Source organism: Anolis sagrei, chromosome 2 (assembly GCF_037176765.1).
Source record: "Anolis sagrei isolate rAnoSag1 chromosome 2, rAnoSag1.mat, whole genome shotgun sequence".
Lineage (NCBI taxonomy): Eukaryota > Metazoa > Chordata > Lepidosauria > Squamata > Dactyloidae > Anolis > Anolis sagrei.
The window spans coordinates 281,492,006-281,517,061 of record NC_090022.1 but is presented as its reverse complement, the minus strand read 5'-3'; the positions used below and the strand labels follow the sequence as shown (position 1 = coordinate 281,517,061).

General features: G+C 43.7%; 1 protein-coding gene across 4 annotated transcripts in view; it reads right to left on the bottom strand.

Moving 5' to 3' along the window:
- The window catches only part of PDZD2 (PDZ domain containing 2), a 342,438-nt gene that overhangs the window by 18,788 nt on the left and 298,594 nt on the right, over positions 1 to 25,056 (bottom strand). For 3 of the 4 annotated variants that reach the window (XM_060761354.2, XM_060761357.2, XM_060761358.2), the window contains 7 exons: positions 20,023 to 20,140; positions 19,458 to 19,590; positions 17,576 to 17,657; positions 15,739 to 15,842; positions 12,023 to 12,191; positions 10,460 to 11,262; positions 9,399 to 9,543 (listed from right to left, as the gene is read on the bottom strand). In XM_060761354.2, the coding sequence (XP_060617337.2) occupies positions 9,399 to 9,543; positions 10,460 to 11,262; positions 12,023 to 12,191; positions 15,739 to 15,842; positions 17,576 to 17,657; positions 19,458 to 19,590; positions 20,023 to 20,140 (1,554 nt within the window). The remainder of the gene's footprint in view (positions 1 to 9,398; positions 9,544 to 10,459; positions 11,263 to 12,022; positions 12,192 to 15,738; positions 15,843 to 17,575; positions 17,658 to 19,457; positions 19,591 to 20,022; positions 20,141 to 25,056) is intronic. The other variant, XM_060761356.2, reaches the window with a different exon arrangement.

The following is a 25,056-nucleotide window of genomic DNA, read 5'->3' as shown; positions in this document are numbered from 1 at the left end:
AAAATGATATTTTGGAATTGTGAAACAACATGAGTTGTGGTAGTGATGGGGGCACAAACTAAGGGGAAGGGGAAGGGGGGGGGGGGGAAATGATATAATAATAATAATAATAATAATAATAATAATAATAATAATGAAATAAAACGTGTAAGTGGATAAAAGGTGTGTGATAGAGTTATATGTAGTATAAGTTGTAATGGAAATTCAAAAATAAGTATAAGAAATATGCTTAAAGATGTTTTTGATATTTTTTTTACTGTTAGATTGTATATAATACTATCTGTCCCCTGCCACGCGTTGCTGTGGCCCAGTCTGGTGATCTGGAAAATAAAGTAATGAGAAAGTGTTGGTTTCTAATATATGTAATTTCTTTATGCTTGTGGGTAACAGTATTTCTTGCTGTTTCTTTGTCAGTGTTGATGTGGAGAGTGTCTGGTTTGCCTACTCTGGAACATGTGACATATAATTGTCCTTCTTTAGGGGTCCTTTTCAAATCTATGGTACTATATCTGTCATAAACATGTGTGTGTGTGTGTGTGTGTGTGTGTGTGTGTGCGTGCATGTGTGTGAATCATATATATTTATCTACTAGCTTGGGGACCCGGCGTTGCCCGGGTTATTAGAGAAAGTGGGTAATGGCGGGTCTGTATGCCAAGTTTTGTCTTTATTGGTCTTTGGATAATGGCAGCATTATTTTCAGGAAGTGAGTGAAGGTACTTGAAGTCCCATCATCCATGGGCCATCCTCCTACAAACAGCAGCAGGATATAGAGTGGGTCACGGGGGCTCTGTGTGCCAAGTTTGGTCTTTATCAGTCATTAGATGAGGGTGGCAGTGGTGTCAGTAAGTGAGTGAAGGTATTGCAAGTCCCATCATCCAAAGTCCATCCCCTTTCAAATTGCAGCAGGATGTAGAGTGGATCATGGGGGCTCTTTGTGCCAAGTGTGGTCTTGATTGGTCATTAGAAGAGGGTTGCAGCAATCTTTGGAAGGGAGTGGAGGTACTTGAAGTCCCATCATCCATGGTCTGTCCTCCTCCAAACTGCACCAGGATGTAGAGTGGGTCATTGGAGCTCCATGTGGCAAGTTTAGGCTTGATTAGTCATTGGCGAGGGTCTCAGTGGTCTCGGGAAGTGAGCAAAGGTACTGCAAGTCCCATCATCCATCTCCAAAGTTTTCCAAATAACACCAGGACGTAAAGTGCGTCATGAGAGGTCTATGTGCCAAGTTTGGTGTTGATCCATCATTGGATGAGGTTTGCAGAGGTCTCAGAATGTGAGTGAAGGTACTGGAAGTTCCATCATCCATGGTCCACCCTTCTCCAAAACTGCAGCAGGATGTAGAGTGGGTCATGGAGGCTCTGTGTGCCAACTTTGGTCTTGATTGGTCATTAGATGAGTTTTGCAGCAGTCTTGGGTAGTGGAGGTACTTGAAGTCCCATCATCCATGGTCTGTCGTCCTCCAAACTGCTCCAGGATGTAGAGTGGTTCATTGAAGCTCCATGTGCCAAGTTTAGTCTTGATGAGTCATTGGCGTGGGTCTCAGTGGTCTCAGGAAGTGAGTGAAGTGACTGCAAGTCCCATCATCCATTGTCAAAATCTTCCAAACCGCACCAGGATGTAGACTGAGTTATGTGGACTCTCTGTGTAAATTGTGGTCCTGATCCATCATTGTTGGCAGTTATAATGGTCTTAGGAAGAGAGTGCAGGTATTGCAAGTCCCATCGTCCATGGTGCATCCTCCTTCAAACTGCACCTGGATGTAGAGTGCGTCATGGAGACTCAGTGTGCCAAGTTTGGTATTTTTTGGTAATTGGATGAGGGTTGCAGTGGTCTGAAGAATGAGCAATGGTACTGCAAGTCCCATAATCCACGGTCCATCCCCAGCCAAACCACACCAGGACGTAAAGTGGCTCATGAGAGGTCTCTGTGCGAAGTTTGGTCCTGATCAGTCATTGGATAAGGTTAACAGCGGTCTCAGAATGTGAGTGGTGGTACTGCAAGTCCCATCATCCATGGTTCATAGTCCTCCAAACTGCAGTAGGATGTAGAGTGGGTGATGGGGGCTCTGTGTGCCTATTTCGGTCTGTATTGGGAGTGTTCTGACCCAGCCCCCGGCCTTTCCTTTCCTCTCTTTCTCATCTCGGAATGTTGGATTTGAAGCTGGCCAATCAGAGACCATATGCAAATTTCCTTCTGTCATGCCCCGTTTCTGCCATGAACCCTCTTCTCCACCAGGGGCTCCTATTGAAGCTGGCCAATCAGAGACCATATGCAAATAGCACCACAGCGGCAGCCAATCAGAACGCTGCCACATACACCGTCCGCCCTTCCGCCCTCCACAATTCCTCTGTCCGATACAAACACTCTTCTTTATTATATATACAGATATCTATGGCTGGGTGGCTCTTTGTCAGGAGGGCTTTATGTTTTCTTGCCTGGGTGAAAGGAGTTGGACTGGATGGCCTTAAGGCAGCATTTCTCAACCTTGGGTTTGGGACTCCTGGGGGGGGGGGTTGCGAGGGGGTGTCAAAGGGTCACCAAAGACCACCAGAAAACACAGTATTTTCTGTTGGTCATGGGCATTCTGTGTGGGAAGTTTGCCCCAATTCTATCGTTGGTGGGGTTCAGAATGCTCCTTGATTGTAGGTGAACGATAAATCCCAGTAACTACAACTCCCAAATGTCTATTTTCCCGCAAACTCCATCTGTGTTTATATTTGGGCATGTTGAGTATTCGTGCCAAGTTTGGTCCAGATTCATCAATGTTTGAGTCCGCAATGCTCTCTAGATGTAGGTGAACTACAACTCCAAAACTCAAGGTCAATGCCCATGAAACCCTTCTAGTGTTTTCTGTTGGTTACGGGAGTCCTGTGTGCCAAGTTTGGTTCAATTCCATCACTGGTGGAGTTCAGAATGCTCTTTAATTATAGGTGAACTATAAATCCCAGCAACTACACCTCCCAAATGACAAATCATAATGTTTTGAGTGATGGTCACTCCTTGTGTTGTGAGACGTTTTGTTGCAAAATTTGGTGTGATTTCATTCATTGATTCTTTTGTTTTTAAGGTACTCATTATGCACAAAGCATTTATATAGATATAGATAGATGACATACTCTTTTGCCTAAGGTATTGTTAAAAGAGGGAAGAACGTATGCTTATACATTTTGTTTGACAAATTTATAAATAATTTCAAAAAAGAAAATATTTTTCCCCTATCAAACTGACAGGATATTTGCCATCCTACATTCACTTCAGTTAAACTGCTCCATAAGCATTGCAAGGAACTAAAAGAAGGGGCTTGATGTCACATTTTCCGTCATATTTAGGAAACAGAAAATGAAGCTTTGCAGATATCTGCAAAGAAAAGGAGGAAACAACTCCAACTGCAACCTGGGTATTGAATAAATACACCCTCAAAATAAGTAGAAACTCAGCCAATGGGCCCAAAGAAATGCTGGAAAATGGCTGAGGGGCATGTTTCTGGCACTTGCTAGGCCAAAGATCTGAAAAAAAAATCTGGATAACCAAAAATATCTCACGGGCTAAAGAAAATTGGGCCAAAGTTTCCTTCACAATTCTGAAACTATTCACTAGGCAGGGACTAGCATTGGATTCATATTAGAACTGTAGCCATTTTGGAGGCGCTCTCGGTGTCTTCTGCTGTGGCTCCTGAAAACACTAGGCCTCTCTCTTCAGGGTCTGGATAAATCTGATATTTCTTGTATGATATTATCTTATAATCCACAATTTAAAAATGTGACTTTTGAGCAAATTCCTCCTGTTTCAGAGGGAAAAACCGGGAAAGTCTGAAACATGAAAGAAAAAAATCCTTGGCCTCTTCATTTCTGAGGGAAAGACTTGATGAATCATACAATCAAAGAGTTGGAAGAGACCTCATGGCCAGCCAGTCCAACCCCCTGCCAAGAAGCAGGAATATTGCATTCAAATCACCCCTGACAGATGGCCATCCAGCATCTGTTTAAAAGCTTCCAAAGAAGGAGCCTCCACCACGCTTCGGGGCAGAGAGTTCCACTGATGAACGGCTCTCACAGTCAGGAAGTTCTTCCTCATGTTCAGATGAATCTCCTTTCTTGTAGTTTGAAGCCATTGTTCCACGCCCTATTCTCCAGGGAAGCAAAAAACAAGCTTGCTCCCTCCTCCCTGTGGCTTCCTCTCACATATTTATACATGGCTAACATGTCTCCTCTCAGCCTTCTCTTCTTTAGGCTAAACATGCCCAGCTCCTTATGGCGCTCCTCATAGGGCTTGTTCTCCAGACCCTTGATCATTGTAGTCATCCCCCCCCCCCCCCCCGGACACATTCCAGCTTGTCAATATCTCTCTTCAATTGTGATGCCCAGAATTGGACAAAATATTCCAGGTGTGGTCTAACCAAAGTGGAATAGAGGGGTAGCATTACTTCCCTAGATCTGATGAACTTATTTGGGGTTTGAGATCCAATAATGATTAGGTTTCTTCACCAGTTAGTTTGCCTGTCTATATTTCTGAGGGAAGAGTCTCCTCAGAAAGTAAATATCGGTCTCTCAACAATATTGCCTCTTTCGTTGCAGTGAAAAGGAATAGGCCGAGTACAACTAACGTTATCTACTGAGTAGAATCACCTCAAGTACTGACATGGGTTATATTAGACTGAAGAAGAGGTTTTGAAGAAATATGATAAGTCTCCAGCTTTGTTTGAAAATGCTGGGCTGTAAAGTCAGAATCAGGAATGGAGACATTTCTTGCTTTTTCTCCAAACAGACCTAAATATGGGCCCCTTCCTCAGTGCAGAAAGGAAAATGGGGAAGGCCTCTATGTCAGCTACAATTATGTTTAATCTCTGTATGTGGTGTGAATTGGTTTTATACTTTTGTAAGATGTAGGAGAAAAGTGGGACACACAAAGGAACACAAAACATAATGAATGATAGGGATCAAATATTTTAGCTACATAACATCAACATCTGTATTACTAGAGATCCAATTGCTACGTTGGAAAGAACATTGGGAAATAGTATTTTTTAAAGCATTTTAAAAACTTCATTAAAGGATTCTGTGCTTATGAGGCATTGTGTAGTCTCTGGCTTTAGTTTCTTTCACACATACAGTGCCGTTTTAATGCATCGTAAGCCCATGTTAACCAATGCACAGACCAGAATTTAACCCTAATTATCTGATTACCTGCTTCAACTTTCAAATCTCCCACTAACTCAGTAGAAGGGGGAAAATATAACTTTTAAAAATGTCAAAACACTGGCTTTGTTATAAATATAACTCTATCCATTATTACTTTACATTTTAATTCCTATGGCTGGTTTGTGTAAGCAAGGCCCAGTGCACTGCTCTGTCTGGGGGCCTATAATGCTGTTAAGACAACACTATACACATACACATCACTACTTCTTTTGTGAATGCTTTGGTGGTGCATGCATTTAAAAGCAGGTATTGAGAAATTGGATTTACTATGAAGATTCATTTTGGGATGGCAGTAGAAGTAATCCACCATAATTGGGTTCATCCCTGTGTCCCAACCTGACCAGGTAGGACCAGGTTCTTTTTTTTTTTTACAGCCATTATGTCTCCTCGTTGCTCCAACAGCTCAATTATCTAGCACTTCTAAAAGCCAGAGCCTTTCTAGATCAATAATTACCAATCCACTGTCCCTCAAGGTTGGACCACTGTCCCTCAAGGTTGGATGTGGATTATTCCTCTTACCATGAAGATTCATGGCAAATTCAGCTCCTTATTCTTGAGATGGCACAGAATGATCCACCACAATTGAAATTGACTCAAGCCCATACACAATTGGGATTTACCCTTGGGATTTCTAACTAAAGTACTGATTCAAGTACCAACCTGCCAAATGCAACATGTGCCAACTTAACTCTATCCATCTTGTGCTGCCTGATAAAAGTATTAGGCTCCAACCAATAATAATAATAATAATAATAATAATAATAATAATTTATTTGTACCCCGCTACCATCTCCCCAAGGGACTCGGTGCGGCTTACACGAGGCCGAGCCCACAATACATCAATACAAGCAATAACAACAACAATATACAATTAAAATAAAACAAATAAGCAATAACAATAACAGTAATACAACACACATTTTAAAATCTATGGCTGGGCCAAATGCAATTAAAGTTTAAAAATAATGCTAGGCATGAACAAGGTAGGAGAGATGGGTCCTTGGTGAAAGCATACAAGCAATCCTAAATCAGTGTAAAGTGCATTTAGAGGACATAATGCTGAGGGTTCATTATTCTGGGAAGGCACACTGGAACAACCAGTTTTTCAAGCTCCTCCTAAAGACTGCCAAAGTTGAGGCATGCCTGATGTCATTGGAGAGTGAGTTCCAGAGTCGAGGGGCCACCACTGAGAAAGCCCAACCAACTGCATCACAAATGTTACCAGACATAATGCGGTGGTAGACACGGATCTAGTCAAGTGAAGCTGCACATTATTTTGCTATGGTCTGTTCCCATAGTCGCAGCAAATGGAAATGCACATTTGTATCTACCATGCAATTGCATTCCTTGATGCCTTCAGTCCCAACATTTTTGGATTATAGGACACAAATAACAACACCTTCATATGCCTCAGTTGACTAGTCCTCTTCAAATGCATTTTCACAGCACGTCTAAGTCCAATATGGGCCATCTTTTAGTTCAGTGGTTCGCAACCTGTGGGTCCCCAGATATTTTGACCCTCAACTCCTGGAAATCCTAACAGCTGGCAAACTGCCTGGGATTTCTGGGAGTTGTAGTCCAAAACACCTGGAGACCCACACATCAAGAACCACTGTTTTTGTTGGATGTTTGGTTTGGGACAGAAATTCAGTGAGTGTATTAAACCATTAACCCTTCTTTTTGATATGCATTTTAGCAGAAAAGTTGGATATAATGTCAGCATCAATCTGTCTTATTCAAATTTGCACAAATTTGAATGAACCAACCATGCAGCTAACTCAAGCACGCACCTGGCAAATGTTATTACTACTAGTAAAGCTAAATGATAATATCCTCAAAGATGTATCTCAAAAGTTCAAAGGGAGCAGCTGTCAGTCTGTTAAAAACCAAATTTAATTCCTACAGTGGAAATCTATGAACAGTCAGGAATGACGTAATTCTGGCATCCCTCAGAAGCCTCTTAATATGAGAATGTGCTAAAATAGATGCCTTTTCCCACTCAAAATCAACTGATAACACAAAGAATTGACGTTTTACAGTGTTTGGACACAAGCCCTTATGCAATCCATCCCACAGGAATTACAATATATATTTTATAACCACTTCAATATCCTTTTTCCTATACGCCAATTATGAAATGCATCATGAAACCATCATGGTTTTTACAACTTCCACTGACTGGCCCTGTGACTCTAAGGCAGGCCAGTACACCTTGGCAGAAGTAAGGGGCCAGTCTTATTACAGGATAAACTTCTCCTCCCTCTCCCCATCAGGTTGCCCATGTAAGGGTTCCTCAGCATCACAAATGGAGGAGAGACCAAGCCAGAACTTGAGCTCTTCAGCAGGACACTTTGCTGGCCCAGGCAAAAGTGACACGGGGGGCCCTATGTTGTGCACCCTGTTCCAAGACTTTCTTTACAATATCCATGCAGCTAAATTTAACCATGTTGGATTTGTATGGCACTCTGAGCATTGTGTTGGCAAGTCTGCCCTTTTGGGGAACCTCATTGGTAGTTCCATTGACAACTGAAGCAGAATTGGTAATCTAGATTGTCTGGGCCCATAGGGAGCTATTAATACTAGAGGAATCTTCTCTTGCTGAATTTTTAGAAGGATTCTTTGAAGGTTCTGTACTAGTGGGAATGCATATAGGTATTTCGGCCAAATCACTGCTAAAGTGTTGAAGCTATCTGATTTTTTTCCTCCATCTACTGGAAATAACCTTCTTAAAGTTCTTTTCTGGTGCAAACAACTGTATTAGAAAATACCGAAATGACTCTCTTAATTGCTAGAACACATAGGCATTTAGAATCCAATCCTTGGATGTGTTATATGCCTGCTTAGATAACCCCATAGGCATTCTGTTCCCCTTTCAAATATACTGCCATATATACCTGTGATTCTTCTCTGCCCAAAGGAATAATTTGTTTGATTCCAAAATTAGTGGAACTGAGTCTAATCCCCCTTGATTAGAAACATATGCCTATACAGTCATGCTGTCTGTTTGTACTTGCACATTCTGTCCCTATACAGCATTTAAAAACCTAAGTAAAGCCAACCTCACTGTCTTTAACTGAAGGTAATTTATATTGTGCTTTTTGTCTGCCTAATGCCAGAAAACATGTGCTGATAAATGGTTGCAGTGAGCCACCAATCTGTCAGACTCACATTGGCTGTTACTTGTTTCTAGTTCTCAATCATTAGTGGAACTCTTATATTCATTTTTTTTTGTCTACTGACCAACAAATCAACTCATACATTATTTTCCATTATTCTCATTTTTTGGGTTAAGACCATTACTCACTGCCTCTTTTTTTGAATAAACTATGCACACATCTAATTCCATTTCTTATTTATTGATTTCATCCATCTCACTCTTGTTGGAGTTTGGGGATATTTTCCTTAATTCCTCCTTGTGTTCAAAGTCAGAGACACATTAGAAAAAGGTCATTTGGATGACAGAATTCTTTAAGTTTCCAAATCCCTCGACCAGCTGATCAGCCATCAGAGGGACTATGTCTTTACTTTTAATATTTTCCTTCCTCTTTTTTTCACCTATGCTACCCTCTTTCTTGTCATAAAAACATCTGAGAAGAGTTACCCATATCAGGTTTGGAAGGGCAGGAAATAAAAACTGTCGGAGGAGAAACCTAACTGCTGAAACCGAAAAAGAATGTGGCCCTGCCTAGTGAAATTGGTACGTGGGGATGAAACCAATTATGTTGGAGTGCTCCTCTGTGCCATCCTGAGAACAGCTCTTGTAATCCCTTCCAAATCTATTGTTTTATGATGCTAGGGGTCTACGGTTGATGATTTAACATCTGTTATTCTGGTAATCATTTAAGATACCTGTGAGGGGAAACTGGAATTTCTTTAAAGCAGCTTTGGAAATCCATTCAGATAAATCTATTCCTGTTTGTTTTTACATTTTCCTGATATGCAATGGTTTTGCTTTTGCTTTCAGAATTCTTTTAAATACATATTACATATAAATATTACTTCCTCTGCTTTTGCTCCCCTCTTACTGAAAATTTTCTCTAGATACAAAGATAGCAGTTCCTACCTTTGTCTATGCTTTTTAAAAAATTGTTTGTTTTTAAGATTGTTTATGAAAGCATCTTTGGCTCTTTGGGTTTGTATATAACACACAGCTATAACTATCCAATGATCATAACTCAAAAGAAAAAGAAAAGTTCTTACCAGAATCACCTTTCTGAATATCCAGTGTGAGAGATGTGGAAAGGCACCGTACAAACACACAGACTTCTTCATAGGAAAACCCATGGATTGGGAAACTGTTGATTGCAACAATCTCGTCTCCTGGAACTAGCTTTCCTCTAGATGTCTGTTAAAATTGCAGGGTTTTTTTGGTCAGAAGCAGTGTCAAATGAAATATACTGTCTATCAATAGGCTGTGCTACAATAGCAATGCTGTGGACACATAATATGATATTCACCCATGGGATATGTAACTTGGGCCATGTCTGCATTACAAAAATGTGTACAACTCAGCATTTGCTTTGCATAACAACAACTTTATTTTTGTACTCTGCCTCCATCTCTCCGAAGGGAATCAGAGTGACATACATATGGCACAAAGTGCCAAAAACAACGCATAAAGTAAACACAAAGTACAAAAAGGGAAATCAAACAGCATATAAAACAACAATTTAAAACTCAGAACAATGTCCAATAACCTATGGTGACAACTGCCGTAACACATGGCCACACTGTAAACAAGGGAATGGGATCATGCAAATTGTAGCTAAGAAACAAGGGCATGGGATTAAAGTGCAGTGCTGTGTCATTAACTGAAGACCATTGGGGCTAGACAGGGAAGATGGAATAGGAGAGAAGCAACAATGATCTCAAAGGCTTGTTTAAACATCCAAGTACTCAGATCCCTGTGGAAGAACAGTGTGGGGGCCTACCTAATCTCCCTGGTGAGGGCATTCCAAAGCTGAGGGGCCACCACCAAGAAGGCCCTCTCCCTCGTCCCCACCAACCGTGCTTGTGGCAGTGGTAGGACCGCAAGGAGGGCCTTCCTGGCAGATGCCATAGTTTCCAAGTTCAATCAATCCAGATAGAGCAGAGAAAGACTTCTCTCTAAAATTCTAACTATACTGAGCTAGGGAGATGAATGATACATCTACTCATCAATCTCTTCCCCACACAGGGAAGATGGAATAGGAGAGAAGCAACAATGATCTCAAAAATTTGATCAGTAAAATAAAGATCAGGAAAAGATTCAAAGTACATACCCCTTCGGCTACTCCGCCTGGTCGCAAGTTTGTTATTACAACACGTAAGGGAGTAGCACAGATTTCCAGATCCAGGCCAAATGATTCATTCTCATTACGAATTAAGGTGACGGTCTCAGTGTCACTCTGCCCAAAAGGATTCTCCTGTGGCTCACTCTTCCGGATCTGGGGGAGCACCCTTCCACTGGGTCTGCTGCAAGCACCATGATCCTCATTTTTCTGCCTCGAAATACCATGATATTCAATGCTCATCAAGCTTTTAACTCGAGTGACTGCTTTGTGCTCCAGTTTAGGGGATCGCTTGGATTCCCCTTGTGTCTCTCGAAAATCCTTCAAGCTCAGGTGACTCGGATGAACTTCTGGTACATTTGAATGGTCAAATGATTTGACTGGAAGGAAAGGGGAGTCCACTATATGCTCCATAGCACCTTGTGTCAAATCCTTAAAGCTACTGTGAGCTGAGTCATTGAGGCCATGTGCTGCAAAGTCTTTCTCCAGGTTCTCATCAGTATCTTCTGCTGGTGTAGTTGTAATGATAACATCACAGCTTCCCTCTGCTTTCTTCTGACCTTTGGATCTCGATCCCTTTTGGAGCCGGATGCCATCTTGTTTGGTAAAGTCATCCTCATCACTCACATCACCATCATAGAAAGCAATCCTTCTTTGTCTCTGGACAATACGTGCACCTTTGGGGCTGTCACTGAAAGTAACATGCCGAGTAATAGTCTCCTTTGGCTTGTTGAAAGGACCAGGTGAATTGCTTCCACTTGCTGGTGAATCACATAGGCTTGCCTCTTTGGTAGCTAGGAAAGAACATATATAATTGTGATTTTATAATGTAAGGACTTCAAATATTCCCTTCATTCTTATATTTCTTGATATTTTCTCAAAGACTCTAGCTTTTATAAATGATAAATGGTGGGACACTATCAGGAAGACAGCCTTCTTAGGCACCATCTACAATAACCATGTAATGCAGTTCGAAACTAGGTTCAAACTGCAGTAGCCAGACAACAAACTCCCACAAAAGTACAAGAGAGCTCTTAATGTTCATCAGTGCTCTGTGGTTTATGTAATCACCATTTGGGCCTCAAACTGGTTCCAGGTTTTCCTATGTAATCATATAGCCAGTGAAACCACTTTCTTTAATACCAGTTTGAAACTTCATTAAATGGTCAGTGCCTTAGTGTTGGCACCTTGGTTTTGGAGCAGTTTCTCCAGTAGCCTGTATCTACTTCAGTATTCACCCAGATCTTTTAACAAATCTGACTTCACTAAATAGTACTTTATTGTTTTAGTATGTATTCTATATGTTCCTCTACAAGAATATTATGCTCCCTTCTGTTTGAATGTTATATTTTAAATCTATATTTTATTATATATTTTATTAATTTAAAAAGTTCCATCTGTTACTGGACAGTCATATAATTTAGTAAAGTAAACACACAAAGAAATAAATGAACTAGAAAATGTACAGCATCAAGGCCAGAAACAACATGTTCCATATAAAGAGCAGTAAGGGAGAAGTTTCCATATCACTTTCAATTTCCAGACACTGCTTACTTGGAATGCCAGAAGAAAGAATACTCTCATCTAAAAAGCTGCTCCCACCCTTAGGATGAAGTGGCTCCTCATCACTAGAGCCTGCTGTAGTTATTTCCGAAAGTGGCAAATGACTTGCACCATCCTGTAAAGCGTACTGAGAGTGCTCCACTTCAGAATTGGTGGATCCCTGGTGAAATGAATAGGAGGAAAGTTAATATAGAAAGTTGCTGTAATGACTCTACTGGACAAGAAAAGTGTCATTTAATTTTTACAACCTCTAACAATCTTTACCATCACCATTTTATATATTCATTTAAAATATTACTCTATAGCCACTACTGAATGCTGCTAAAAGCAAGCAACAGTGAGTTTATAATCAGATAATGGGATTCTGTCCCTGAAAAAAAATGATAATGATAATTTATGTCCATAGAAACCAAAGTAGAAAGTGAATGAATTACTTTCTCTTGATATGCAAAAGAATTTGGGTGTCATGAAATAAAAAGCAGTTTGGCAGCTATCTATTTTATGACATTTTTTACTGGAGAGTACAGGTGCTTGTGTGGTTTTCTGTTTCATATGGCAGTAAAACTTGTTTAACTTTAAGAGTACTTAAGTGCACTCTGACTTGAGTGGATGGGATGAAATAATTCAAGTCCTTATCATGTAAACAAAGGTTAGAACAGAGCTAGCTTGGAGTAAAGCAACCACCTCAGACAGTAGAATTTGAGAGTCATGGAAAGGCATCAAATTGTTAGCTATTTAATTTCTTCTAATATTTTTTGTTAAATATTTTTATTGGAATTTTTTTAAAGAAAACTTACAATAAAATACACGTAGAAATAATCTAAAGATTTGAAGATGGAGGAATAGGAAGGAGGGGGAGGAGGAAAAATGACAATTCAGACAGAGAGGATATAATTGTGAAGTTGTCTCCTTTGTGTACCCAAAAACTTGATTGTCCTTAGGTGTAATGGTACTTTGGCTTCGATAGTTGTAAGTCACCATTTGTTTCTCTTCCTCAGGTTGTAAAATGTTTTTGGTCTGGACTGGCAAGAGGTTGATGCTCACTGTGAATGGTCATGCTAGGAAGGCTGAAATCAATCCATTTCATGCCAACCTGATTGAGGAAGGTACCCACAGAATTCTATAGCATTACAGTCATTGCCTATAACACCTTCTCTCCTCGAATTGTACAGTTTTGCTTACTGCCACATCTTTTTTTTTAAAAAAAATTAGCCATACTGAATTTGGATGTACAGGATCCTTCACCAATATATTTGGGTTTTTTTTTTGATAAAGTGATTGGTGGAGTCACTGATAGCTATAGCAGCAAAGGGAACTATGGTCTCCTGTGCCATTACAAAGCAACTAACAACACATGGGCCTTTTTATGTTGTATCTCTTATAATGATTTCCAAATTATTTGCAGTGGTGGGAATGCATATAGACACCCTGGTGACCACGGCTGAGCCAAGGCATTGCGCCCGTCTGCATCTACTGAGCCATCAAAGGAATAGTATCTTAACAACTTGTAATTTTTGGACAAGGCAAATAAGCTGACCTGAAAGGGACATACGTTTTGTTCAGCTGATGAAATACATTGTTCAACACCCCTTCCTCTGGATGAACTGTATGCATGCTTAAATAATCAGCAAACATATTCAACCTGTCTTGTTATGTACTCTGCTGAAACTGAAAGAAAATCCTTTTCTGACTAGTGAAACAGTTTATTAGTCTCTGTAATCAAAAGTAATGATCTCAGCCCACCTTGATTTGTGACATATCCTCTGTCATATCGTCTGACTGGGTATGTAAATGTTGCCCCTTCACAATCAGATGGAATTTCAGCAATGGGAGTCTTACTGCTTTTCAATGTTGTCCGTACTCCCTAACCCGTCATGTTTTTGCAATGCGCTCCCCAACTTAAAAGGCTTGCATCTGTTGTAACTATGATTGTCTCTTGAATCCTTATTGTACATCCTGAATTCAAATTGTTGTCCACAACTATCATTTTAAGCCTTCTCTTAATTGTATAAGGAGTAACTGAATAATTCTTCTTTTTCTCTATTGCCAACCAGCCTTTGAAACTCCTGGTGTGAAACCTTCCCTAGGTCACTAATTGGACTGTGGACACTAGAAAGCCCATCACCCTGGCTAACTCCATCAATAATGCTGTTTCTGATCTTACCAAGTTTGTTCAGTATTTTTTCCCCTTTCTTCTGAAAGATTTAAGCCTCCTACTACTATATTTGTGGATCTAGATGAGTTATTCAAGTTGTTAGTGTCAAACAACTTCTTTTGAAATCTGTCACGAACCTATAAAACTACAGTGTCTGTGTTTTCCCTACATCCATCAATAGCTTCTCTTTTGAATTAACTTTCAATAGAATGTCATCCAAGTTGAACCTACAAGAAACACTGCCTGAATATCAAGCAAAAAGTGGGTGCTAGAAACAATATCATACGAAAGCTGACTGGCACAACCTGGGGATCACAACCAGATACAGTGAAGACATCTGCCCTTGCGCTATGCTATTCTGCTGCTGAGTATGCATGCCCAGTGTGGAACACATCTCACCATGCTAAAACAATGGATATGGCTCTTAATGAGACATGCCACATTATCACAGGGTGTCTGCACCCTACACCACTGGAGAAATTATCACAGGAGGTCTACTGTTTAGCCGGTATTGCACCACCTGACATCTGCCCGGGAGTAGCAACCAATACTGAAAGGACCAAGGCAGAGACATCTCCAGCCCACCCCCTGTTTGGGTATCAGCAAGCACGCCAACACCTTAAATCAAGAAATAGTTTTCTAAGATCTACAGAGATACTTGCTGGAACACCTCAGCAAGGTAGAGTCCAAAAGTGGCAGGCTCAACCCCAAAACCTCTATCAATGCTGATACCAAATGAGAGACTCCCTACTGGGCACACTGAAAACTGGGCTTTGATGCCATTTTTATATAAAGGTGAACTTATTTTGGGTACAGAAGCTATGTGATTTGTCTTTCTTTGGTTTTCATAAGCAAATTCTCTCAGGCCTCATGGACTCAGTGTTACATGTGCTTCTTCCTTGGAGATTACTGAATCACACTGAGCTGGAATGGGCCTGGGGAAGAGCCGAGCAAGAGAAGAGCTAAATAGAAATGCTCTGACTACTTGAGAGGCTGAAGTAAAATACAGGCCATACTACATGAGGAAACAGCACAAGGTCACTTCTGGAATGTGTGCCATCTTAGTGGACTGGCTGGAGAAAGTTGAAGAAGAATACAAACTTGAAACAGAGACACTGCACCCTGCTGTAAACTATGTGGACAGGTTTTTTTTCTTGCATGTTTGTCCTCAGAGAAACTGCAGCTTGAAGGAACAGTAGCAATTCTCTTAGCTGCGAAACATGAAGAAGTCTATCCACCAGGTGCAGAAGAATTGATGTATATTACAGATGAAACAACCCAGAAAAGTAGAGCTCTAAACCACCTAGTTTGTTATTTTGCCTGCCTCTGGGCTGCACCACCAGAATTGCTGCCTGAGGCCTACTCTGACCAGCATCTATCTGTCTTCACTGTCGTATCTTCTGCTTTTAGCATTATCAGTTAGTTCCTATTTATGAACTCTATCAGATACACCTGTAATGAAACACCATCCTTTCTCCATATAATAATTCACTACAATTCACCTTCAAAACAAGACAATAGTGTTGCTGATTTCTCATTCTAAATATTTTACCCAACTCACTGGTTCCAAGAAACGCTTCATAGTCCAGCTCAAGGGCAAGGAACCTTCTGTCTGTTTAGACTTCACGCAAGGAGATGGACTTTTTGGCAGATTTCCTGTGAAGTATTAATTAGGTTAGACAGTGGAGATTTTGAATTGCAAAATAACATGCACATAAACAATAATCCTTGCTGGTGGGGCATGAAAGGAGAACTTTTGTTTGTCTTAGAACATATCTATTTTTAGATAAGTTTTAATATTGTTTAGTTGCTTATGTATCTATACTACCATAGATATTTTTAGGAGGCCTAAGGATGTGATGATGTCCTCAAACAATCAGTCCCCTTTGATCCTCAAAACTTTCCAGGAGAAGGGATTGCAATATGCGAATAGCCTCCTTCTAGAAAAGGTCATTCTATTTTATTATGTTCACTGACTAAAGAGGGATGGCCAAAGAGGGATGCCACTTTGCTGCTGGACAGGCCAGGAAGGGCTTCTCCTCTGAGGGAGCCAGGGGGAAAAAATAAAACATCCAGCTGGTCATAGCAGGACAAAATGCTCCATCTACCTTTGGCCTGCATGTGCTATTGCCATGTGGGTAATTGACAGGTCCTCTCTGACCCGCATAAACTCAGAAGGCCTATGCTGCTAGGAAAAAGAGTGAAGGGCTAGCTTACTACCCATCCTTGCATGAAAAGCTTTCGTTTCTGCTAACTGTACAAAGAAAAGGCTGAGACTGGAGTAATTTCAAGTCTCATCAAAGATTAGGGGGTTTGCCTACCTTGTGCTGACTCTAACTTGAGCATTCAAACAATAGCCTTCACTAAGTGAAATTCTCACAACAGGCACTAATACTTTTATATACATATACAAGATTATAGGTAAAGGTAAAGGTTTCCCCTGACATTAAGTCTAGTCGTATCTAACTCAGTGGGGTGGTGTTCATCTCCATGTATAAGCCGAAGAGTCGACACTGTCTGTAGACACCTCCAAGGACATGTGACCGGCATGACTGCATGGAGCGCCATTACCTTCCCGCAGAAGCAGTACCTATTGATCTACTCACATTTTCATGTTTTCAAACTGATAGGTTAGCAGAAACTGGGGCTAATAGTGGGAGCTCAGCTTGCTCTCCAAATTTGAACTGCCAATCTTTCAGTCAGCAAGTTCAGCAACTCAGCAGTTTAACCCGCTATGCCACCAGGGAGCCCTACAAGCTTATAAACATATACATTTTATACAAATAATTGCAAACACTGTTTTAGTTTATGTTTGTTTCCTGATTCTATTCTAGTGCAACGCCAATGGAAACCTCAGGAAACAAATATTTGATTTCCTTCTCAAATACTACTGTGAATGTGAGGACCCCATGAATAAGAGACATATGAGGAGTAATCAAACTTGCTATTATACAATAATATGTATAATCACAGTCTATGCAGAGGGTGGCTGCCTATTCTCTAACAGTATGTCTGACTATACAAGGTATTCAGAACAAATGAGATTAAAACAGACACGTCTTAGGAGAGTCTTTGCTGACAAAGTAGGCTGCAGTCCAAGACAGCTTATGACAAATAAAAAAAATCTTAGTTCGTAAGGTGCCACATGACTCTTCTCTAGTTCTGCAGCAACTTTAACTAATAAAATTAAACATGAAGGGTTACAAAGTAGCGGCTCAGCCACCAGTGGAAACATCTTACTTTGTCTAATTAGATTGGGAAATTTCCCTTACACAACATATACACAGAGATGTAGTTCTGCTATCTCTAGTTATTATAGATGTCTGTAGTAATGCTGTCGATGTCAAGAGACAGGTTTGAGAGAATATTAGAAACAAACAGACCAGTACCTGTGCTGTGAGATGAAGCAGCATCCTTGTGTTCTCGCTGAGTAGTTTGTGCTATGGCTTCATCCATTTCCTGTTCTGAAACCTAATATTAATTTGGAAATTGATATTAACTTTTGTCAGTTATTGTTAAATAGTAGCAAATCAGATACCACTGGAAAGCCTACAAACCTTCCACATGATATTCCACCTCAACAACTGATATTTAACAACATACTGATTTTGGTAATAAAAGTAATACATAACCACCAAGAAAAGTGGCTGCGAACAACCTTATCCTGCATAAATTTATCTATTGCCATTTTAGAGCTATTCTTTTATTTATAAATGTATGATATGAAGACTGCTTTAATTACCTGCCCACTCATGTCCCATTTTTTTTTTTGTCTCTACAAAAAATATACAGTATTTAGATTTAACTGTGGGAAGTGCAAAACAGTTGCAACACAAAACCAACTCCCTTGACTGGCAATGCCAGAGTAAATCAAAATATTTTTCATGAATGAACATGAAACACCGAAGGAGATCAGAAATCTGAACCACCTGGATAGAGAAAAACTGAAAGAACCTCAAAGCAAACTCAGCATTTTAAAAGAGGTTTCAGTGACATATTCTCTCAGAATAACAAGGAAGAAAAATATTTGTGGATGTGTGATATTGGTTTTGGGAGTACCTAAAAACCTGAATACCAGGTAATTTGGTAACAAAAACATTCTATCTGATGGAACGTGTGTTAGCTACAAAATACGCTTATTGCAAAAAGGATGCTATAAGTCTTAGCCCCTTTCTTTAAGTGACTCCTAAGATTAAATCAAAATCCAAATGGTAGGAAAAATACAATCATAAAATACAATCTTAAAATAAATAATCTTAAGGGATCAAGAAAATGTGGCCCTTGGGCTGCTATAAGTGCAACTCCTATCATTCTTTACAAGTGCCTGAATCAGCGAAGGCCAATGGGAGCTGCAGTCCAACAATACCTGAGACAACATGTTAAGCATTTTGATCTAAAGCGGTAAGAAGAAAATTGAAACAATGCTATATTCCCACTTGAAAAAACAAAGGACTGTGAAATATTTTAATTACCAGCAAAATAAATAATGAATATGGTTATGGTGAACTCCATGAGATAATATTTTCCTATGTGAGCAGGAGAAAGTTGGGGCAGCACCTGATGATTGTACATAATTTTGTCTCTGTGGACAATCCACTGCTCAAAATATTTTAGACAATTTTCAGATATTGGGAACACTATGTTTTGGGGCTTACAAATCCCAGCAAGGCCCCAATCAGCATGGCAATTGGTCATATAGAATGTAAGATTCTGAGACTTGTAGTCCAAAGAAGTATTATGTACAAACTCCGAATCTTCATTTCATAAAACACTACTTTAGCCAGTTTAATCTAGCCCTTGTCATGTTGTTGGTGCATTTGCCAACACAAAACAATTCCTTATCCACTACCTCACTAATACACAAAGTCAATGAACAGGGATGCAGTTACAAATCATAAAGGACAATGAATATAATACAGATGAAAATGCACTTTGATTTGCAAGACTGGGTTGTTGATAGGACTTAAAACAATATTGAGCACTTTGATTTGTAAACTATCAGATACTGGTTAGAATCTGTTGCTCAAATCTGTAAGTGCAACAGTTACGTTCATTTTAATTGGTTTATCAAACAACAGACCTGTGAACAGTCTTTTGAACTGGCACTCTTATAAATTAAGTTTAGGAATATCTTGCAAACATTGCAATTCTTCTCAGTCTGTTCAGGGTGCTAGTCAATGGTTAGCGGCTAGGAACTTTGCTACCCGTCTAAAATAGTTTTGTCCTCATCTTGGTTTAATAAGGTATCTAGAGTAATTCATAAATTCATACCTTTGGGTTGGGATGGCGACTAATGATGAGATGAACTGGACCTGGACTACGTTCTCTCAAAACGGCATAAGCTTCACTTAGAGCTGCATGGCGCAAGCTGACTGAATCTGCTTCCAGAATCTGATCACCACGGCTAAGGAAAAAAGAAATCCAGTATTATATGCCTGCAGGATATTAAACTCACATCAGTGCTTTTTACAAGGTGTAAAAACATAAACAGAGCCTTTATGGATAAAGAACAAGGTATAAATACTCCAAATAAATAAATAAACAATGTCTAGCAACAGAAATCTTATATATGCATGTTAGTAGGAGTGAATCTAGTTTAACGAGGGTCCTACTGCAAGCCCTCCCAACCACTGTCAGATAAATTTTGATTTGAAAACAGGATTATGACAGATTGCAACAGTGAGGGCCAAGGGGTCCTCAGCTCCCTTTGGGCATAATGACCTTATTTGAGACAAGCTTCATAGTTAACTACAGACATTATATTGCAAATATAAATAGCAACTCAGAGCAGACGGTATACAGGAAACAAATAATGCTATAAAATTTCAGGACTAACCTTAACCTTCCGTCTATCATAGCCACAGATCCAGGGGCCAAGCTATGAATATATATACCTGGGGAGCTATTTTCCATAGTGAGGCAACAAACACCAATGCCCAGCCCAACACCTGGTTCTATAAAGAAACAAAGAACAAATAGTGTCTGAACAGTTCATTACAATAATCACAAAGTATAAAAATACTGCATTGTTGAATTGGAAACCAAGGAGTGCCAGCCAGGTATTCAACCAATACCCAGCTCTGATCAGAAGAAGAAACTAAAAGGGGATTCTAGGCATCTCAATAGGTCAAAGTGGTCCCCATGGTATTTCTTGCCATGGACTCAGAAACTGTGGTTGCTTACCTGTAACCATGGTTCTTCGAGTGGTCATCTGTGGAATCCACACCTAAGGTATCCCTGGCGCCGATAGATGGCAGCTCTGGAAATTTTCAACAATAATTAACCTGACTAAGGCCCCGCCCTTGCGCTCCCAAGCACGTGTCCAGCCTAGTTCCCTGCCACAGAAGCGGCAGAGACGAAGGCATGAACGATGTGGGGAGGACGGGCGGGGTGGTGTGGATTCCACAGATGACCACTCGAAGAACCATGGTTACAGGTAAGCAACCACAGTTTCATTCTCGTGATATCTGTGGAATGCACACCTAAGGTAGATTAAAAAAGCCACCTACCTAGGCCGGTGGGCGTCATGCAAGAGTTGAGAAAAGAACCGCTCTCCCGAACGCTGCTTGGCTCCGCGACAGGTCAATCGTATAATGCCGGATGAAGGTCAGCGGCGAAGACCACGTAGCGGCCCTGCAGATGTCGTCAAGCGGGACTCCGCGGGAGAAGGCAGTGGAGGTTGCCACCGCCCGGGTGGAGTGAGCCTTGAGGCCTTCCGGGGGGTCCTTGCCCGCCAGGTGGTAGGCGAGGCGGATTGTTGTGAGGACCCATGCCGCAAGGCGCTGTGAGGACACCGGGGTCCCCCCGGTGTCGGGTCTGTACTGGAGGAAGAGACGGGGAGACTTCCGAAAGGGCTTTGTGTGGTCGAGGTAGTAGAGCAGCGCCCTCCGGACATGGAGAAGATGGAGGGCGTGCTCCAATGGAGTTGAGGGGGCCTGGAAGAACGCCGGGAGGACAATGTCCTGTGCAGAGTGGAACGGAGAGGCGACTTTCGGCCAGAGAACTATCTTGTCCTTGTGGATCTGGACATAGGGCTCGTCGGCCCTGAGGGCAGCTAGTTCGCTCGCCTGCCGAGCCGTATTGATGGCAAGGAGGAAAGCCGTCTTCCAAGAGAAGTGGTGGAGGTCGACGGAGGCCAGAGGTTCGAATGGTGGCTTAGCGAGGGAGAAGAGAACGAGGCGGAGATCCCAGGCAGGGGGAGGACGGAGCCGGAGGGGAAAGGCATTCTTGTGGCCCTGGAGGAAGAGCTGTACCAACGGGTCCTGAAAAGGAGATGGGAGGCGGTGGTGCTTCCTATATGCAGCGACAGCCGCCAAGTAGCACTTGAGGGAGGATAGGGCCAGGCCCCTATGCAATAAGGAGGCAAGAAAGTCCAGGAGAATGGGCGCCGGTGCTGTGAGAGGGTTGGCCTGGCGAGCTCAAGCAAAGGCGGAGAACACCTCCTACTTGCGGGCGTAGGAAAGTCGGGTGGATGGCCTGTGGGCTGTGACTAGGATGTCCCAGACCGCAGCGGAGAGGTCTGCGGTCGGATCCGCCAGGCGGTGAGGCGAAGCCACTGGGTGTCCGGGTGGCGGACAGTGCCCTGCACGATGGTCAAGAGGTCCGGCCGTTGAGGCAGGCGGTGGTGGCAGCCGGCCACCATGTGGGTTAGAAGGAGAAACCAGGCCTGGCGAGGCCAGCACGGGGCGATCACGATGGCGTCTGCCCGGTCACAGTATAGCTTGGAGACCACCTTGGAGAGGAGCGGGATCGGTGGGAATACGTAGAGTCGGGGTCCCACCAAGCGAAAGAGGAAGGCATCGCCGAGGCAGGAGGTTCGTGCCGGTGTCGCCCCCCCCCAAGCGCAGAAGAGGGCGCACTTCGTGTTGTCTGGCGTGGCAAACAGGTCTATCGAAGGAGGTCCCCACAGACGGAAGAGGTCCCCGACGACGTCCGGGTGGAGAGACGACTTGTGGGCCGGTGCAAGGGAGCGGCTCAAGAGGTCGGCTCGGTCATTGGACTGCCCGGGGACGTGGATGGCCGAGATGTGAATGCCGTTGGCCAGGCACCAATGCCAGATAGAAAGAGTGAGTTGCAGGAGGGAGGCAGAACGTGTGCCCCCCTGCTTGTTCATGTACCACACGACGGTGTTGTTGTCCGTGCGGACCTGTACCGTGTGGCCAGCCAGGAGGTCCCGGAACGCCTTGAGGCCCTTGAAGAGGGTGAGCATCTCCAGGTAGTTGATGTGATGGCGGCATTCGGTCAGTGACCAGACCCCTTGCATTGAGTGGTGGCCGGTGTGTGCCCCCCAGCCCGACATGGAGGCGTCTGTGGTAAGCATCCGGGAGGGGTCCCTGGGATGGAAGGGCATGCCCGCACAAACCAACGGTCGGTGCAGCCACCAGAGAAGGGAGTGGAGGATGTGGGGCGGGAGGCGGAGGGACGTCCGAGGACTGTCGTGGAGGTGGCTGAAATGACGGAGGAACCACGCCTGCGCATGTGAAGTCGAGTGAAGGGGGTGACAGCCATCGTCGATGCCATATGGCCCAGGATGGACTGGATATGCATTGCAGGGACCAATGGGAGGCGGATGGCAGTCAGCAGGAGGAGACGCAGAGTCCGGAAGCGATTGTCGGGGAGGAAGGCGGTACGGGAGGCTGATTCGAGGACCGCCCCAATGAACTGTATGGTCCTCGTACGGGTGAGCCGTGACTTGGTGTGATTCACCACGAGGCCCAGGTCCTGGAGAAGGGAGAGGGTGAAGCGGATGTCAGAGAGGAGCGAGTGACGGGAGTGGCCCACGAGGAGCCAATCATCTATATAGGGGAATACAGTGATGCCCTGAGTGCGAAGGAAGGCCGCCGCCGCGGCCATGCACTTCGTGAACACCCTGGGGGCAGTGGAAATCCCAAAGGGGAGCACCTGGTAGGAGAAAGCCTGATCACCTATCATAAAGGAGAGGAACCGATGATGGGAGGGAGAGATCGCTACGGAAAAATAGGCGTCACGTAGGTCGATCGTGGCAAACCACGCTCCCGAGGGGGGAAGCAGGAGGATGGTAGGGAGAGTTACCATCCGGAAGGTAGGGGAGTAAACATAAGTATTAAGCTCCCGAAGGTCGAGGATGGCCCGCCGGCCTCCCCCCTTTTTCGCAACTAAAAAATATCGAGAAAGCAAAGCCGACTGAAAAGAGTCGGGGTTTAACGGGACAATCGCTCCCTTCAATAGTAAAGAGGAGACCTCCTCCCATAACTCCTGGGAGGGGTGGGTGGCCTTCACAAACCCTGTAGGGGGTAAAGAAAGAAAATCAATGGTGTAGCCAGATTGAACCACACCAAGGACCCACTTGTCCGTGGTGATGGCCTGCCAGGCCGAAAGGAAGGTCGCAAGACACGACCCAAACTGAAAATGGACCCCCGGCACAAGTTGGCGCCGCTCAAGGACATGAAAATCTAACAAAAATGGGAGGGCATCGCCGTGCCCGGAAAGGGAAGGGGGCTCTAATGCGGGGGAGGTGGGAGAGGGGCAGGAGGGCAAGGCTGCTCTAAAAGCGACATCGCTCCTTGCCCTGAAACCCGGGCTTAGCCTGGTGGGCCGGGCGAGCAGGCTGTTGTTGCCTGGGTGTTTGGGCAGGGAGGCCTGAGGGAAGGGCCTGTTGCCCGACTGGTAAGGCCTGCAGGAGAAAGCCGGGGAAGAAGCCCACCGACCCGAGGTACGAGTGGGCCGTTGAATGGTGTAGCCAAACTTATGGGCTGCCTGGCGAACTTCCTGTGTTTCCTTGAGTTGGGAGTTCGTTTCCGGGTTGAAGAGGCCCGAGTCATGAACAGGTAGATTTTCGGCCAGTGCCCTGCCCTCTTCCGAAAGGGTAGAAGCGCGAAGCCAAGCATGGCGGCGGATGGCCGTGGAGGTCGCAAGGAGGTGGCCCGAGGAGTCTGCAGCATGCTTAGCCATATCCTTCTACGCCCTGGATAAGGTGAGAGCCTCTTGGAGAATCGCTTCCGCCAAAGGACATTGGGCATCTGGTAAGTAAGGCACATAGGAGGACATAAGCTTCCAAAGGTAGATCTGGCATGAGGCAAAATAAGCCTCATAGTGCGCAAGACAGGCGACAAAGGCCGCACTGGTATGTACCTTCTTGCCCATGGAGTCAAGTTTTCGGCCCTCCTTGTCAGAGGGGGTACTGTGAGGCTTGAAGCGCTTGCCCAGAGTCATGTCGGCCACCACCGTATTCGGTTGGGGGGAGCCGAGCGATCCAGGAGGCAGAGGTAAGGTCAACCTTGTAGAGCAAGTCGTTCCTCCGCGACACAGGTTTGACAGAAGGCGGTGGAAGGTTGGGGGTCTTGGTGAGTTGGAGGAGGTATGGGATCCCCGAGAGAACCGCCATGGGAAGCGGGGCTTGTTGCTGTTTGTCCGACGGAGAGAGAAAGTCATCAACAGGTTGACGTGGGGCAGCCACTGGGACCTTGAGGGCTCTAGAGAGGCGGGCGAGGAGGGCGGTGAATGCAGACATGTCCGGAGGGGCCAGAGGATGCGTTGGGGGCGTCGGGTCCAGCTGGAGAGAGGCATGGGAACCAGAATGGGAGGAAAAGTCCTGGGGATCAGCATCATCGTCGGCCTCGAGAGGCGGAAGGGAGGGCAAGGCATGGCGTGGGGCCGCCAGGGCCTGTGGAGCAGGAGGGTTGTGCTCAAGCACCAAAACTGGTGCATAGATGTAGGCCTGGCCCCCCGGGGACCGGTGGATGGACTGGTCCCTTGAATAAGAAGGCATGCCGCCTGCCCCATGCCAGGTAATAAGGCTGCTCGATGGGCGGGCGGCCCGTGGAGGCAAAGTAAATGTCGGGAGGGCATACTGGGACGGGCTGGGAGAACGAAAGGGAGAGAAAGCCGACCC